Raw genomic sequence first — 12,955 nt, 5'->3', positions numbered from 1 at the left:
CCATTGTCAGTGGCTGCACAAAATTTCTTAAAAAAAAAAATCTTCAATGGTCTTCTCTGATTCCAGATAAAATCTGGTAAAAGGTTATTATATATTTTAGTAAGAATTACATTAAAATTACCTAAAATCTCAACTACCATTAAACATTTTGATGTAAATATTCTGGTCTCTTCGTGTGTGTATACTTTTAAAATCTGGATCATAATTATATTTTCTATTCTGTGTTTAGAACATTTATAGCATTTTCCTCTGTTCTTAAAAGTCTAAGAACATGGCTCCATTATATTCCATATTCCATAATGTAATATGTTGAACATTTAAGTTGCTGGGAAATGCTTACTGTTGTAAATTAGGCTATAATGAATATAATTTGTTTACAGATCTTTGTGAAGATCTTCGAGTATTATCTTACATTAAAATTTCCCCATTAGACTGGAAAAGGTGGCACATGCATAACATTGTTTTCAAAGTGAGATTATATAGTAGTAATATTTCAGTGAGCTTAAATGTTTACATTTAACCTCAGTTCCCTAAGGGTTGCTCCTTTTGGATGGGTCTGCTTGGCTCCTGAGAATTCTACAGTCAGCCACAGTCCCCTTGAACTCTTAGCCTCTGATCCTTGTGGTGATGCTGTGTTCATAGTTGATTGCCTATGTTCTTGTGAAGTAACAGATGAAAACGAAAGTATCAGCACTGTTTAGTTGCAAAATGCTGTTGTAGAGTAACTGGTAATGGATAAAAATGGGCATAAATGTGTATTTCTGATAATGTATGGCATGTAAGTACCCAACATATATCATTTAGCTCACAGGGCCAAAATGAAAGTAAGTCATGCAATATAGAGAATAGATCTAGAGAAATGTATCAAATCTAAATTTAGGTTGCCGATTTTGAGGTAAACTGACTGATGGTCTTATGATTTAATGGGGTCTCTCACAATGCTTGATGCATTTTGGTGCATTTGATAACAGGTTCAAATTACTAATTTTCCAGAATCCTTGACTTTATCTTGATGATGGAGAGAAAAGAGACATTTACACATACCTGCTTTAGTTTCTTTCCCCTTAACTACCTACTTGGTGGGAGGGGCAGGAGCAGGGATTGGCTGGAGAAACAAGATGTAGTGTCAAAGTTTACACGTAACAACTTGTCATATTTGGCTTAACTGAGGTTTTGCAGCCTACAGCAGTAATTCTCATTCCAGACATGTTGCTACATATCTTTGCTCCTTCCTTTCCTATCACTTCCTTTTAAAAATCACTTCATTACCTCTGTATCTCCTCTTTCTGCCTAAAAGATCTACTCTTTGGTGTAAAATTTCCCCCAGCCAGGTTACCAGTCTTCTTTATATCAGCCTGGGGTGCATTTTAAAATTTAAATGAACTTAATTTAAAAAGGAAAATAAAATACATTGTTAAAAGCTGTTATTTGTTAAGGCTGTGTTAGTGCTGTAATTTTTGTTTTATAGGTCCTAAGGGAAAGTTTATGTGTACCTCTAAAATTTAAAAAATATACAGTGACTTTAAAATTTGTCACTGTGCACTTGGTTTTTTTCTGTAAGTAATCTTTCCTAACCTTTTTAGGTTATACCCTTTAGCAGTTAACACCTGTAATTGCCTGTTTTTAAGATTTTGAACAATACAGGCTTTTTCATGCTCAAGTTTTGCACTCTGAGATAAAAATAACTTGTAAATTTTGCCAAAAAACTGGTCAGCTGTAGTTAGTTGCTTGTCATATGACAAATGGACTTGTGGAGCCATGTAATCTCTACAAATACTTTGCTTAAAATATATATACATCCATACTTGATATCACATATATTAAGGATATTTGATCCCTTCGCATACTGTGTTCTAACTATGGAAATAATTTAAATTTCTTTCTTTGCAGTAGTTTCCCAAAATGATGTAATTACTTAAAAGCACTATCAAGAACAATGGAACTTAATTGATTGCATTATTTTGAGGCATCTTTTATTAAGATAAAATTTTAAATGCCCAAATGCCACTACTCCTAAATTTAGGTGACTAAAAAATAAAAGTACATACATAATACACTACCTCACGCTGTCCTTCCCAAAACAGGCTGGGTTATATCTATTTGATTTATACACTGTGACTTTTTCCTGCTGTTTTCCATCAACCTTAATTGTGAAAAATGGTGCCATGTTGCCCTCTTGATATTATTTTGGAGATCAGTGAGGTCTTAAAGCATCCAGATGCATACAGTTCTACACATATCTGTAGAATTAGCTCACTAAGGTCTGCTCGGCAATATTTTTAATTGACTTACGTGTTCTGTGGGAAAAGAAGAATCGTAAAAAGTCTTTGCAGTTGCATTCCTCTCTTCACTGGGCTCTCCCTTGGGATCTGGATGGATACTCGAGTTATTCAAAGTGTCAGCAACTCTGTTAATGCTGGTAGTATCTGGATGACAAAGAGGAAATGGCAACAACTGAATTTTATTCTCCAGGCACTCATTTTAGTGACTGAACTTGTTTTTCTCTGATCCTATCTATGCTTTTCTATTTAAAAAGCAACAATTTCTATTTTGTTTTTACTTTGAACATTTTGTAGTTTTCGTTCACTTTGCTCTTAATATACATTAGGCATTTCATTTCAGAAAACATAATTTTATTGCTACTTTCTAGAACGTGCTGGTTTCATGCTAAAATGAGTGAAACGGTATAAATATCTTCTAAAACAGAATAACTTCCATAAAATGTTACCTTAATTCCCCTGGTTATTGCATTGCCACAGATGTAAACATATTAAGTGAGCCATCTTAACAGTTAAGATTGATGGGAAAAAGTCTGAACCAACTAAAAGATTTATAAAATATAAAGAAACTGGCCACAGTAAGATGCACAACAAACGGGCTGACTAGTAGGGGTCACTGGAATTTAATAAGTAGATAAAAATGATTTAGAGAAACATGTCAGCTTTGAAGGTTAAAAGATACTTGTATCTTTTATGAGTGGATATTTTACAAGTTGAATTTGTACAGAATTTTAGATCTCCCTTTCCATCCTTACTTATTTATATCATTGAGATTTAACTTACAAGAAAGGCCTTGTGAGAAAACGGTAAACACGAGACTAGTGCCTTAACAGCACTTGCCTCACTGCAGCATTCAACAGGTTCAAGATGAATGCACTCTGAAGTTAATACATTTTATTTTATTAGGAAAATTATAGTGTGCAAAATGAGATTTTACAGTATTTTGGTGGTTTCTATTTTTCCCTGCATTACCTCTCCATTTATGCTAGTAAACCTGATAACGCTTATTTTGCTTTTAATTCCCAATTTTTCTCTTCAAAGTTCTATCAGTTGCCTTTTTTTTAAAGAATCCAGTAGCTCTGAGGGCCATTCAAAGCTTTCTTGTAATCTGCATTTCTTTAATGGGTCTAAAAGCACACTGTTAAAGTTCCCTTAAAATCTAAGAATATCTTTAACAACCTCAATAACTTTCATATGAGATTGCTTTTAGTAGAGCAAACTTTTTTCATGATAATCTTAAACTGTTGTTCATTGTTCAAGTTACATCTGTACAGCATTTATATGTGATATGTAGTATATTTCTATTTTTAAATATTTTTGGTGGGAAAAATTTCAAACACAAAAATAGAGTATGAACTTAGGAATCACCCAGCTTAAACACCCATCAATGTTAAGTCCTATGTATTCATCCATTTACCTCTCCCCCTATTTTTTACTCTATTTTTATAAAGCAAAACTTGGACACTTATTTCATGTGGTGGTTAGAATACACTATTCTCTGAAATGTTGGATATCTGAATGTTTTAATGTTGGTACATAACTAAGGGATCCCGTTTAAAGTGTTTGAGTTACAAATATCAATGATATGAAATGTATTAATGTTACACCTCAACAGTGCTTATAAAATGAAGAAAGCTGGATTCTAGTGCTGGTGAAGGGAAGCTAGAAGTAGACAAATCAAGGAAAGAGGGAGAAAATTGGGAGAAGAAAATAAGGGAAGTTTTTCAGTATAGAATGAAAAGGAATAAACGTGCCCACCGGCAGAAGCCTTAACAACTGCGAGACTCCAATTAGATAGTTGTTGCTAATTTAAAATTAATGACCTGGACCTGTGGTTGTTTCTGCTATTTCCAGTTTCTTGGTGAAATTTTTTTTAATTTCCAGTATGCATTTGCACATGTTGCTATTAGCGGCTCAGATTTAGGTGAAAAGAAATCCCCTCATTTAAATAAAACCTTTCCTACTTTTACATATATACATGTATAGAGTATCTTAGGTTTAGGTAAAAAAAAAAAAAAAATACATTTTAAATGGTTTCATTTTAAACATAAACAGCCCCTTTATCAGGAATAAGGAGTAGAAATTCAAATTTTAAAAGAAAACATAAACATTGTTTTCTTACCTGGTCCAATATCCTTCTTGATATCATCATCATCGTTTTTACAAAGTGTCATTGAAACCATATTTTTGTTTTCTGATGGGCCTACTGGTCTCTCCTTCAACAAAGGAATGCTAGAAGTTGAAGTGCTCAGTGTTTGACTTTTAGTTTGATTTACTTTTGACCAAGGACTAGGGTCTAAGAAATTCACATATACTGGAATTTTCTCAGTTTTTTTATCTGAAGTTGAAAGATCAAAGGCTGACCTTCCACTTCTGTTTACTAAATCTCCAGATGGCTTTATGTGAAATGAACATGATTCTTCCAGCTGTCCTTCACTGTAAATTTTTCCTGAAACGATGTCATTTAATGACTCTGTTTTCTCTGTATTATCTAACAATGAATGCTGTCTTTCATTGACATTCACAAAAAGGAAGAGGTCATTTTTTGTGGCGTCAGTTATCTGATTCTCATCAATCTGACTCTCTTTATTAGAAAACTGTATTTCTGTGGAAGTTTGCGTAGGAACAGCAGTTTTCATGTCTTTTGCTTGTGAAGTATGTATATTCTCATTTTTAACTTGAAGATGGGAAGTGGTTGCACTGTTTCCTAAATATCCCAAACAGTTCTTCAGTTGACTAGTGTGCATCTCATTCAGATTTTTCCATATAGTTCTTTCACTAGGGCTGGAGTTGGGTTTCACCAACATAGGCATAATATTAACATTTTTATCTGAATTCTTAAGTACGTTCAAATTCTCACTGAAAGCAGCCGATGAAATGGGGTGGTTAGTTGCTGTATCAGAGGGAATAGTTAGTTCAGGTTTCTCTGAAGTATTACTACAGATCTGCTGAAAAACTGAAGTTTGTTTAAATGGCAATACACTGCACTCACTTTTTGTATTTAACAGTTGCATCTGGTTTATTTTACATTGTTTATCATCTAACATAACATTACTTGACTCCTGTAAACTGTATTTCTGACACTGAACAGCATTCTTTTTTACATTTAGAGATGAATCCAGATCTGCTTTGGTTTGGTCACTATTTGTAAGTTCCTTCTCTGTGGCATTTTCTTGAATCCCTGGAAGCAATCTGAATTGTTTGAATGGTTCATCTTCAGAAACATCTTTCTTTTGATTTGTATGGTGAGCCATCATCTCACTTAAGATACTGTTAGATGATCTGTTATTTTCAACCTCCAGATGGACATCTGCATGGTGAAGATCGAATCCTTCAGTTCTTTCTAGGCGTATCTTTTCTGTTTCTATTGATCTATCTGCCACTAAAAAAGAATTGTTTGGTGACTTAAATTCTGTACATCCATTGTCTTTTCCCGAACCCACCTTGTCTTTTATTTCGGAAGTAACTGCTTTTCTAAAGTCAGTAACATTCAAGGTTTGTCCTTGACTAATTAGTTCTTTTTCTGTGCCAAGGGTTTTGCTTAGGGAGATTTCACTCTGATTTTTATCCTGAGATATAGCAGGATCAGTTTCATTCTTTGAGCTTTTTTCAAAGAGCTGTAAATCTGTCATGATGAGAACACAGTATTTTTATATTATACACTAAAACCTGCTTTTATAAGATATAATGTATTACCTATTTATGTAAAAACATATTTAGCCTTAAATATTTCATTGGCCATTACACAAACATTATACCAATTTTACTAAATACTGAGTTCCCTTGGTCATAATATATATTTAGCATGCTAAATATTTGGCTCTACTCATATTAAATTTTTATTTCATAACAGCAAAAGTATTTTTGGTTTAAAAAGAGGGAAGTAAGTTGAGGGTATTAGGAAATGGTTTTTAGTTTTCTAGTCTGTTACACTTCCTTTTGAGCATACAGTACAATTCCATGTAAACACACAGCCAAGTAAATAAAAATGAATTTATCCTAACAAGTTAGACTCTAATTTCTATTACTACTGTCAAACAAATATTTAACCAAGGAAATCTGAAGATCTAATTGGTTTTATTAAATGATTCATTGAATCAGCATCCTATCTAGCAAAGAGAAAAGAGCCCCAGTGAGCTACAGAAGAAAAGGAAAGGTTTTTAAAGGTAGCGAATGAGTGGAAAAAGGAAATTATTAGCAAAGAATACATTGTTTTAGGCAAGGTCGCCCTCCTAAGGGGAAAGGAAGAGGTCTATCAATGGATTTCTTATTGCCGACTAGGAAATTCCAGGTTGACTGATTAAAGGTTACATTCCTGGGGTTGAAGCTGCAGTTTGGTTAGGTATTAAGTTTTGGTTTGCTGACATGAGGTTCTTAACACGAGAGACTCCATTTTAGGCCTGTGGTCTTCTTTTTAAACTACAGGATCCAGAATTGCTAGCTGTTTCTTCAAGACAATCATCACTTTTTTATTCATTACCTTCTAAGTATTTTAAAGTTTGGAGATACTTTTGGGCAAATGTATAGAATACTTAAGACACATATTTTATTCATCTGGGTTTTAACCATAGATTTCAAAATTTCCATACGGTTAAAATTTAGAATACAAAATTCAGGACTTGAAGGGCTTTAGTCCATTCATTCTCTCTACAACGTCTCCACCAAGTGGTTGTTCAGCCTAGGTTTGAAAACCTTCATACAATTAAGTTTATGGTGTTTATAAACAATTCTTTTTCAAGATGGACAAATTAGTAAATTATTTCAATGGTTACAGAAAGGCCATCTGAACTAAGAAAAGTGCTCTAGGTCTGGTATCAGAAGGTTATTCGTATCCCAGAGAACACACTCCACAAAGCAGTGAATGCAGAAAACAGTGCAAAAAGCCATGGAGTAAATGATAAGACAGAAACAGAATTTTCCCCAAAAATACTGACTGTAAAGAATAGCTCAAAAGAGGCCTGTCTTAAGACATATACAAATGAAAAAGTGTTTCTTCAAATATAGTACAGGATTCTCAAAGCAAAGACTGTAACTGATATTCCCCTAAATTCCATAGATGGCCTAGCACAGCACTTTGACAGATCCTTTATTTTGGGCGGGGGGGGGGGGTGCTCAATATATAAAATTAGAAAATAGCAATAAACTGGTTACCTTCTATAATGACTTCTATAAATGGACCTTCTTTCTTCTCCTCCTCTCTGTAGTTAGTATCTGAACAAAAACTCAAAGTATCTTTCTTTATTCCTTGCCCAGAATTGTATTTCTGTATGATGATGTTTTCTGATTTTTCCATTGACATTTCACTGTTTTTAGTATTTACTTCTGGAATATTCTAATGTAAAATGGAAAAAAATACCTTTAATGTAAAACATATTGTTAAGTAGTATAAGACATCTGAACAAATTCTGCTGATGAAAGAATCTGTGTTTCAGGTCAACCATTCAGCAATTTCTATTTGCAAGCCAAATGACTTGCTAAATTTAATATACTACTCTTTGTAACAAGATCAGTTTAACCTCATTTTGTATAGTTTATCATATTTAAACAAAATTGAGACCCTTTGAGGTTTTCAACATGCATTCCACATTATTATGTAATCTCACACATTATATGTAATAAAATACCACTCTTTTATTAAAAGCAAGGTAGTCGTGGCTAGCGAATTGTTTTAAGTATTTGGTATTTTTATGTATCTTTAAAATAGTGAATCAATTCAACATCCTTTTATTCCCTGTACATATTCAGCACATACTCCATGGAAACACTGCACTAAGCTTTCGGATACAATGATGAGCAACCTACAGACCCTAGCGTCAAAAAACAATCCAGGAGGAAGACAGGAAAAGAATAATCTAGATGAGGATAAGGAGGCACTCCAGGGAAAACAAATGGCATATACAGATGCAAGCAAGATTATAGTCTTTCCATGGAACTACTAAGGATTTATTTCAGCTAGAGCTTATATTGCTGGGAGAATGGAGAGAGATGATGCTTGAGGTAAGCTACACCCAGGTCATTAAGGGCCAAATACAGCATGTGGAGGAGTTCCAAGAATACCATGAGAAGTCACTGAAGGGTTTTAGACAAGGTAATAAACATGATCTGATTGGAAAGACCATTCTGGCTGCAGCATCAAGAATAGATTAATGTTTTCTAAACTTCATTGATTAAAACCTGCAATGAGAAATAAATGTTCTACAACACAGCACACCAAATATCTACTCTTAATGAGATTACATTGTTTTCTATGCTACTTTATTTCATTTTTTAAAGAATGCTGGTCACAGACCACTAAACTAATTTCCATGAACCACTAATAGGCTGCACCTAGAAGTCTGAAAAATACTGAATTAAAGGGAGACAGCATGAGGCAGAGAGATGCATCACAAGAGTGTCGATAGTGCCATAGTCGAGGCGATACCATTAGAGATGAAGAACTGAATAGATACACAAATTATTTATGAGCCAATAAACAGGACTTGATGAATGATAGGATATGAAAGAGAGTCAAGATTGATTCACAGAGTTCAGGTTAGGTATGTAGGTGACTGGTGGATGTTATTTACTCAACTAGAAAACAGGAGTAGTAGCAGGTGTGGATGAAAATGTCATGGGTTGTTTGAACCTGCTTAGTGTGAAAAGTTAGTAAGATAATAAGGTGGAGATGTCTAATGAACATCCAGATTTATGAATCCGGAGCTTATGAGAAAATTTACCTGGAAATGTAAATTTGAAAATCATTGGTAGACAGATGGCAACTGAAGATGTACAAGCTGATGAGACTAGTGAGAGTATATTTTGTGGGAAAAAAGAGGGTAAAGGATAAAATGCTAATGAAATCCACAGATGAGGCAGAAGAAGAGAAACTTGCAAAGGAAAAATCTGCAAAGGAGAATGACAAAAACAGTATGGTAGTTACCAGGAGCTTTGTAGTCTTGGATAAATACGGGTTCAAATCCTGGTTTCAGTACTTACTAAGTGTGAAATCTTAGAAGAAGATATTAGTTATCTATTGCTGTGTAACAAATTACCCAAACTTAGTGGTATAAAACAGCAAATATTTATTATGCCATAGTTTCAATGAATCAGGAATTCATTAATGACTTGGCTTGATGACTCAGGGTCCCTCATGAGGTTCTAGGCAAGTTATCATTACTGGAAGCCTTAACTGGGGCTGGAGGGTCTGCTTCTAAAAAGCTCACTCAATGGCTGGCAGTTGGTGCTGGCTGTTGGGTGGGGTGCCTAAGTTCTCTTCTATGTGGCCTTTCTTCCCCTAGGGCCTCTCTTCACAATGTGGCATCTCTAGCAAATAGCCTGGACCTTGCATGGGCTCAGAGAAAGAGGCACAGAAAGACTGAGTGGTGTCTCTAAGTGGTCCCTCTAAGACAGAAACAACAGTCATCTTAAAACCTAATCTCAGAAGTGATATCATATCACTTTTGCTGTATTTTATTAATTAGAAACAAGTCACTAAATTCAGCTCAGACTCGGGGAGAGGATTACAAAATAACACTAATAAATGGAATAGGAATCACTTGGGGCTGTCTTAGAGTCTGCCTACAATACTTAAAACACTGTGAGCCTATTTTCTCATCTATAACATGAAAATGTGAAGATTAAATTCAATTATGTATATAAAGCATATAACTCGTGGTTGCTTAATTAATGGTAAGAATAACATTATTTCCACTTTAAAGAGCAGTTTGAGAGGTAGGAAGAAAACAGATGAGTGAAATATGACAGGAGAAAAGGTATTCAAGAAGGAGTTTCAATGTACATTACCAAAGGGACTGAAAAATGTCCTCTGGAAGTAGTGTCCATTTGATGGAGTGGGAGCGTTGAAGCCAGATTGCCCTAATTTGAAGGATAAATGGGAAGGAGGGAAGTAAAGAGTATGGAAGTAAAGAGTATTAGACCACTCTTTTCAGATTTAAAGAGTATGAGTTTGAACCTGACACTACAGGGAGACAACAGACTTGTATTTAGAGATGGACACAGAATCAAATAAGTCTATGTGTACTTTGTAAAATGAGAGAAACCTGAGCATGTTTAATTGTAAATGGGAAAATATAAACTAGTAACTCACAAAATAAATATAATTGACAAACATAAGAGTATGTTTAAAATAAAAATGAAAATTAAAACTGATTAAAGTAAATATTCAGAGTTTGGGTATACAGGTATTTTTATATGTGGTTGGTGGGAGTATAAACAATCTTTCTGGAAGGCAATCTCACAATATGTGTCAAAATTATAAGTGAGCAGGCTCTTTGATCCAGCAATACTATTTCTGGAAATTTATCCTAAAGAAATAATCACAAAAGTACACAAAGATATTTGTATAAGGATGTCCTACAATAGAGGAGTGGATAAATTAATTATGGCACATCTCACTCATACAATTGGAACTGTGATATATGTCAATTTCTACTGACTTAGAAAGATATCCACTATTTAAGTTAAAACAGAAAAAAGGCAGTTTCTTGAAAGGTTTAATATAGACTCAGCAAATCCACTCCTACGTATATACCTCCCAAAAATTGAAAACAGAGACTCAAACAGATGGTTGAATGCCAGTGTTCAGCAGCATTATTCACAATAGCCAAAAGGTGAAAACCCAAGTGTCATTAACAGATGAATGGATAAACAAAATGTGGTATACCCATACACTGGAATATTATTCTGCTGTAAAAAGGAATAAAGTTCTAATACAGGCTGTAACATGGGTGAACTCTGAAAACCTCATGCTAAGTGAAATAAGCCAGATATAAAGGACAAATATTACACAATTCCACTTACATAAAATATATAGAATAGGCAAACTCATAGAGTCAGAAAGTAAATTAGAGGTTACCAGAAGCTGGGGAGAGGGGAGGTGGGGAGTCACTGGTTAATGGTTACACAGTTTCAGTTTGGGAATGATGACAAAGTCTTGGAAATAGTGGTGAAGACTGTGCAACACTGTACTTACAATTAATTGTAATTAATGCAATTGAATTGTAATTTTAAATGTCAACAGAAACAGAAAGGACAGAGATGATGGATTTAGCAAAAAAAAAAAAAATACAACTATTATAAATATTCAAAGATTTAAAGAACAACATGAATATAATAAAAAGAAAAATATACCCCCCAAAAGAATCAAATGCAAATTCTAGAGATGATATATACACTATCTGAAATAAAAACTCACTGTATAGGCTTAACAGCAAGATTAAACATATTAAAACAAAAGATAATTGGACTTCAGGGCACAGAACAATAGAAAATCCCAATAGGAGAAGACAGAGAAAAAAGACTGAAAACAATGTGCAGCACCTGATAACCTGGGGGACACTATCAAGCAGTGTAATGTATGTGTAGTTGAAGTCCCATTAAAGGAGAGGAATGAGACAGAAAAAAATCTTTGAAGAAGTAATGACCAAAAATTCACCAAATTTGATGAAAACTATCATTCCACAGATTCACAAATCATTCAATAAATCCTAAGCAAAATATGCAATGCAAGCAACAATGGAACAGCATCTTCAAATGAATGAAAGAAAAAACTGTCCATCTAGAATTTTATATCCAGTGAAAATACCCTTTAAAAATTAAGGAGAAATAAACACTTTTCCAGACAAAAGCTGAAGAATTCCTCACCAGATGTCCACACACATGTGCACGCTTACACACACATGCACAAATATTAAAGAAAACTCTTCAAGCTGAAGTAATAGGATACCAGCTAGAAACCTGGATCTACACAAGCGAATAAAGAGTGCCTGAAATGGCAAATATGAGTGAATGTAAAAGACGTTTTCTCTAATTCTTCATTTTCTTAACCAGGTAATTAACAATTTAAAATAAAATAAATAACAATATATGGTGGAGTTGATAACATATGTAAAAGTAAAGTGTATTATAAAAATACCACAAAAACCAGGAAGCAGAAAATGAGAATATAGTATTGTAAGCTTCTTACTAATCAGAGAATTTGACATAATATTATTTAAAAGCAGACTATGATCAATTACTCTAGAAAAGCACTTGGCAAACTATGGCCAGTGGGCCAACTCTGGCCTACTGTTTTCGGAAATATACTTTTATTGGTACACAACCATGCCCATTTATGAATGAACTTAATGCCACTGAACTGCACACATAAAAATAGTTTAAGTAGTAAATTTTATGTATATTTTACCAGAATAAAAAAAAAATGCAAGAAACAGTTCTCAAAGAGAAAATAAAAGACTTCTTCATGTCATTACTCAACATAAAGGAATTATGAATATTCCCATTAGAAAAAGTCACAGGATTGAAAAGGACATGTAATGCAAGCACTAATCATAAAAGATGGAATAGCTGTATTAATATTATACAAAATAGATCTCAAGACAAGAAATATTCTAGGAAAAATATGGATATTTCATAATGATAAAAGGATCAATTAATCAGGAAGTCATAACAATCATAAATGTATATACACCTAATAACAGAGCTTAAAAACACATGAAGCAAAAACTGAGAGAACTGAAAAAAGAAAGATAAATTCACAGTTATAATTAAAGATTTCAATAGTCTTCTCCCACTAATTGATAGAACAAGTATACAAAAAATTCAGTAGGGATAGAAAAGACTTGAACAATATTATCAACCAGCCTGATCTGACATTTATAAAACATTCAACCTACCAA

General features: G+C 33.7%; 1 protein-coding gene across 1 annotated transcript in view; it reads right to left on the bottom strand.

The window, feature by feature from the left end:
* The window catches only part of CCDC73 (coiled-coil domain containing 73), a 116,435-nt gene that overhangs the window by 1,848 nt on the left and 101,632 nt on the right, over positions 1 to 12,955 (bottom strand). Inside the window, exons 14-16 of the mRNA XM_036086374.2 lie at positions 7,431 to 7,611; positions 4,402 to 5,904; positions 2,293 to 2,426 (exon numbers count right to left, since the gene is read on the bottom strand). Coding sequence (XP_035942267.2) covers positions 2,293 to 2,426; positions 4,402 to 5,904; positions 7,431 to 7,611 — 1,818 coding nt within the window. The remainder of the gene's footprint in view (positions 1 to 2,292; positions 2,427 to 4,401; positions 5,905 to 7,430; positions 7,612 to 12,955) is intronic.

The sequence above is a fragment of the Halichoerus grypus genome, chromosome 11, assembly GCF_964656455.1.
Source record: "Halichoerus grypus chromosome 11, mHalGry1.hap1.1, whole genome shotgun sequence".
NCBI lineage: Eukaryota > Metazoa > Chordata > Mammalia > Carnivora > Phocidae > Halichoerus > Halichoerus grypus.
The sequence above is the reverse complement of the archived record's forward strand: the minus strand, read 5'-3'. Positions and strand labels throughout refer to the sequence as shown.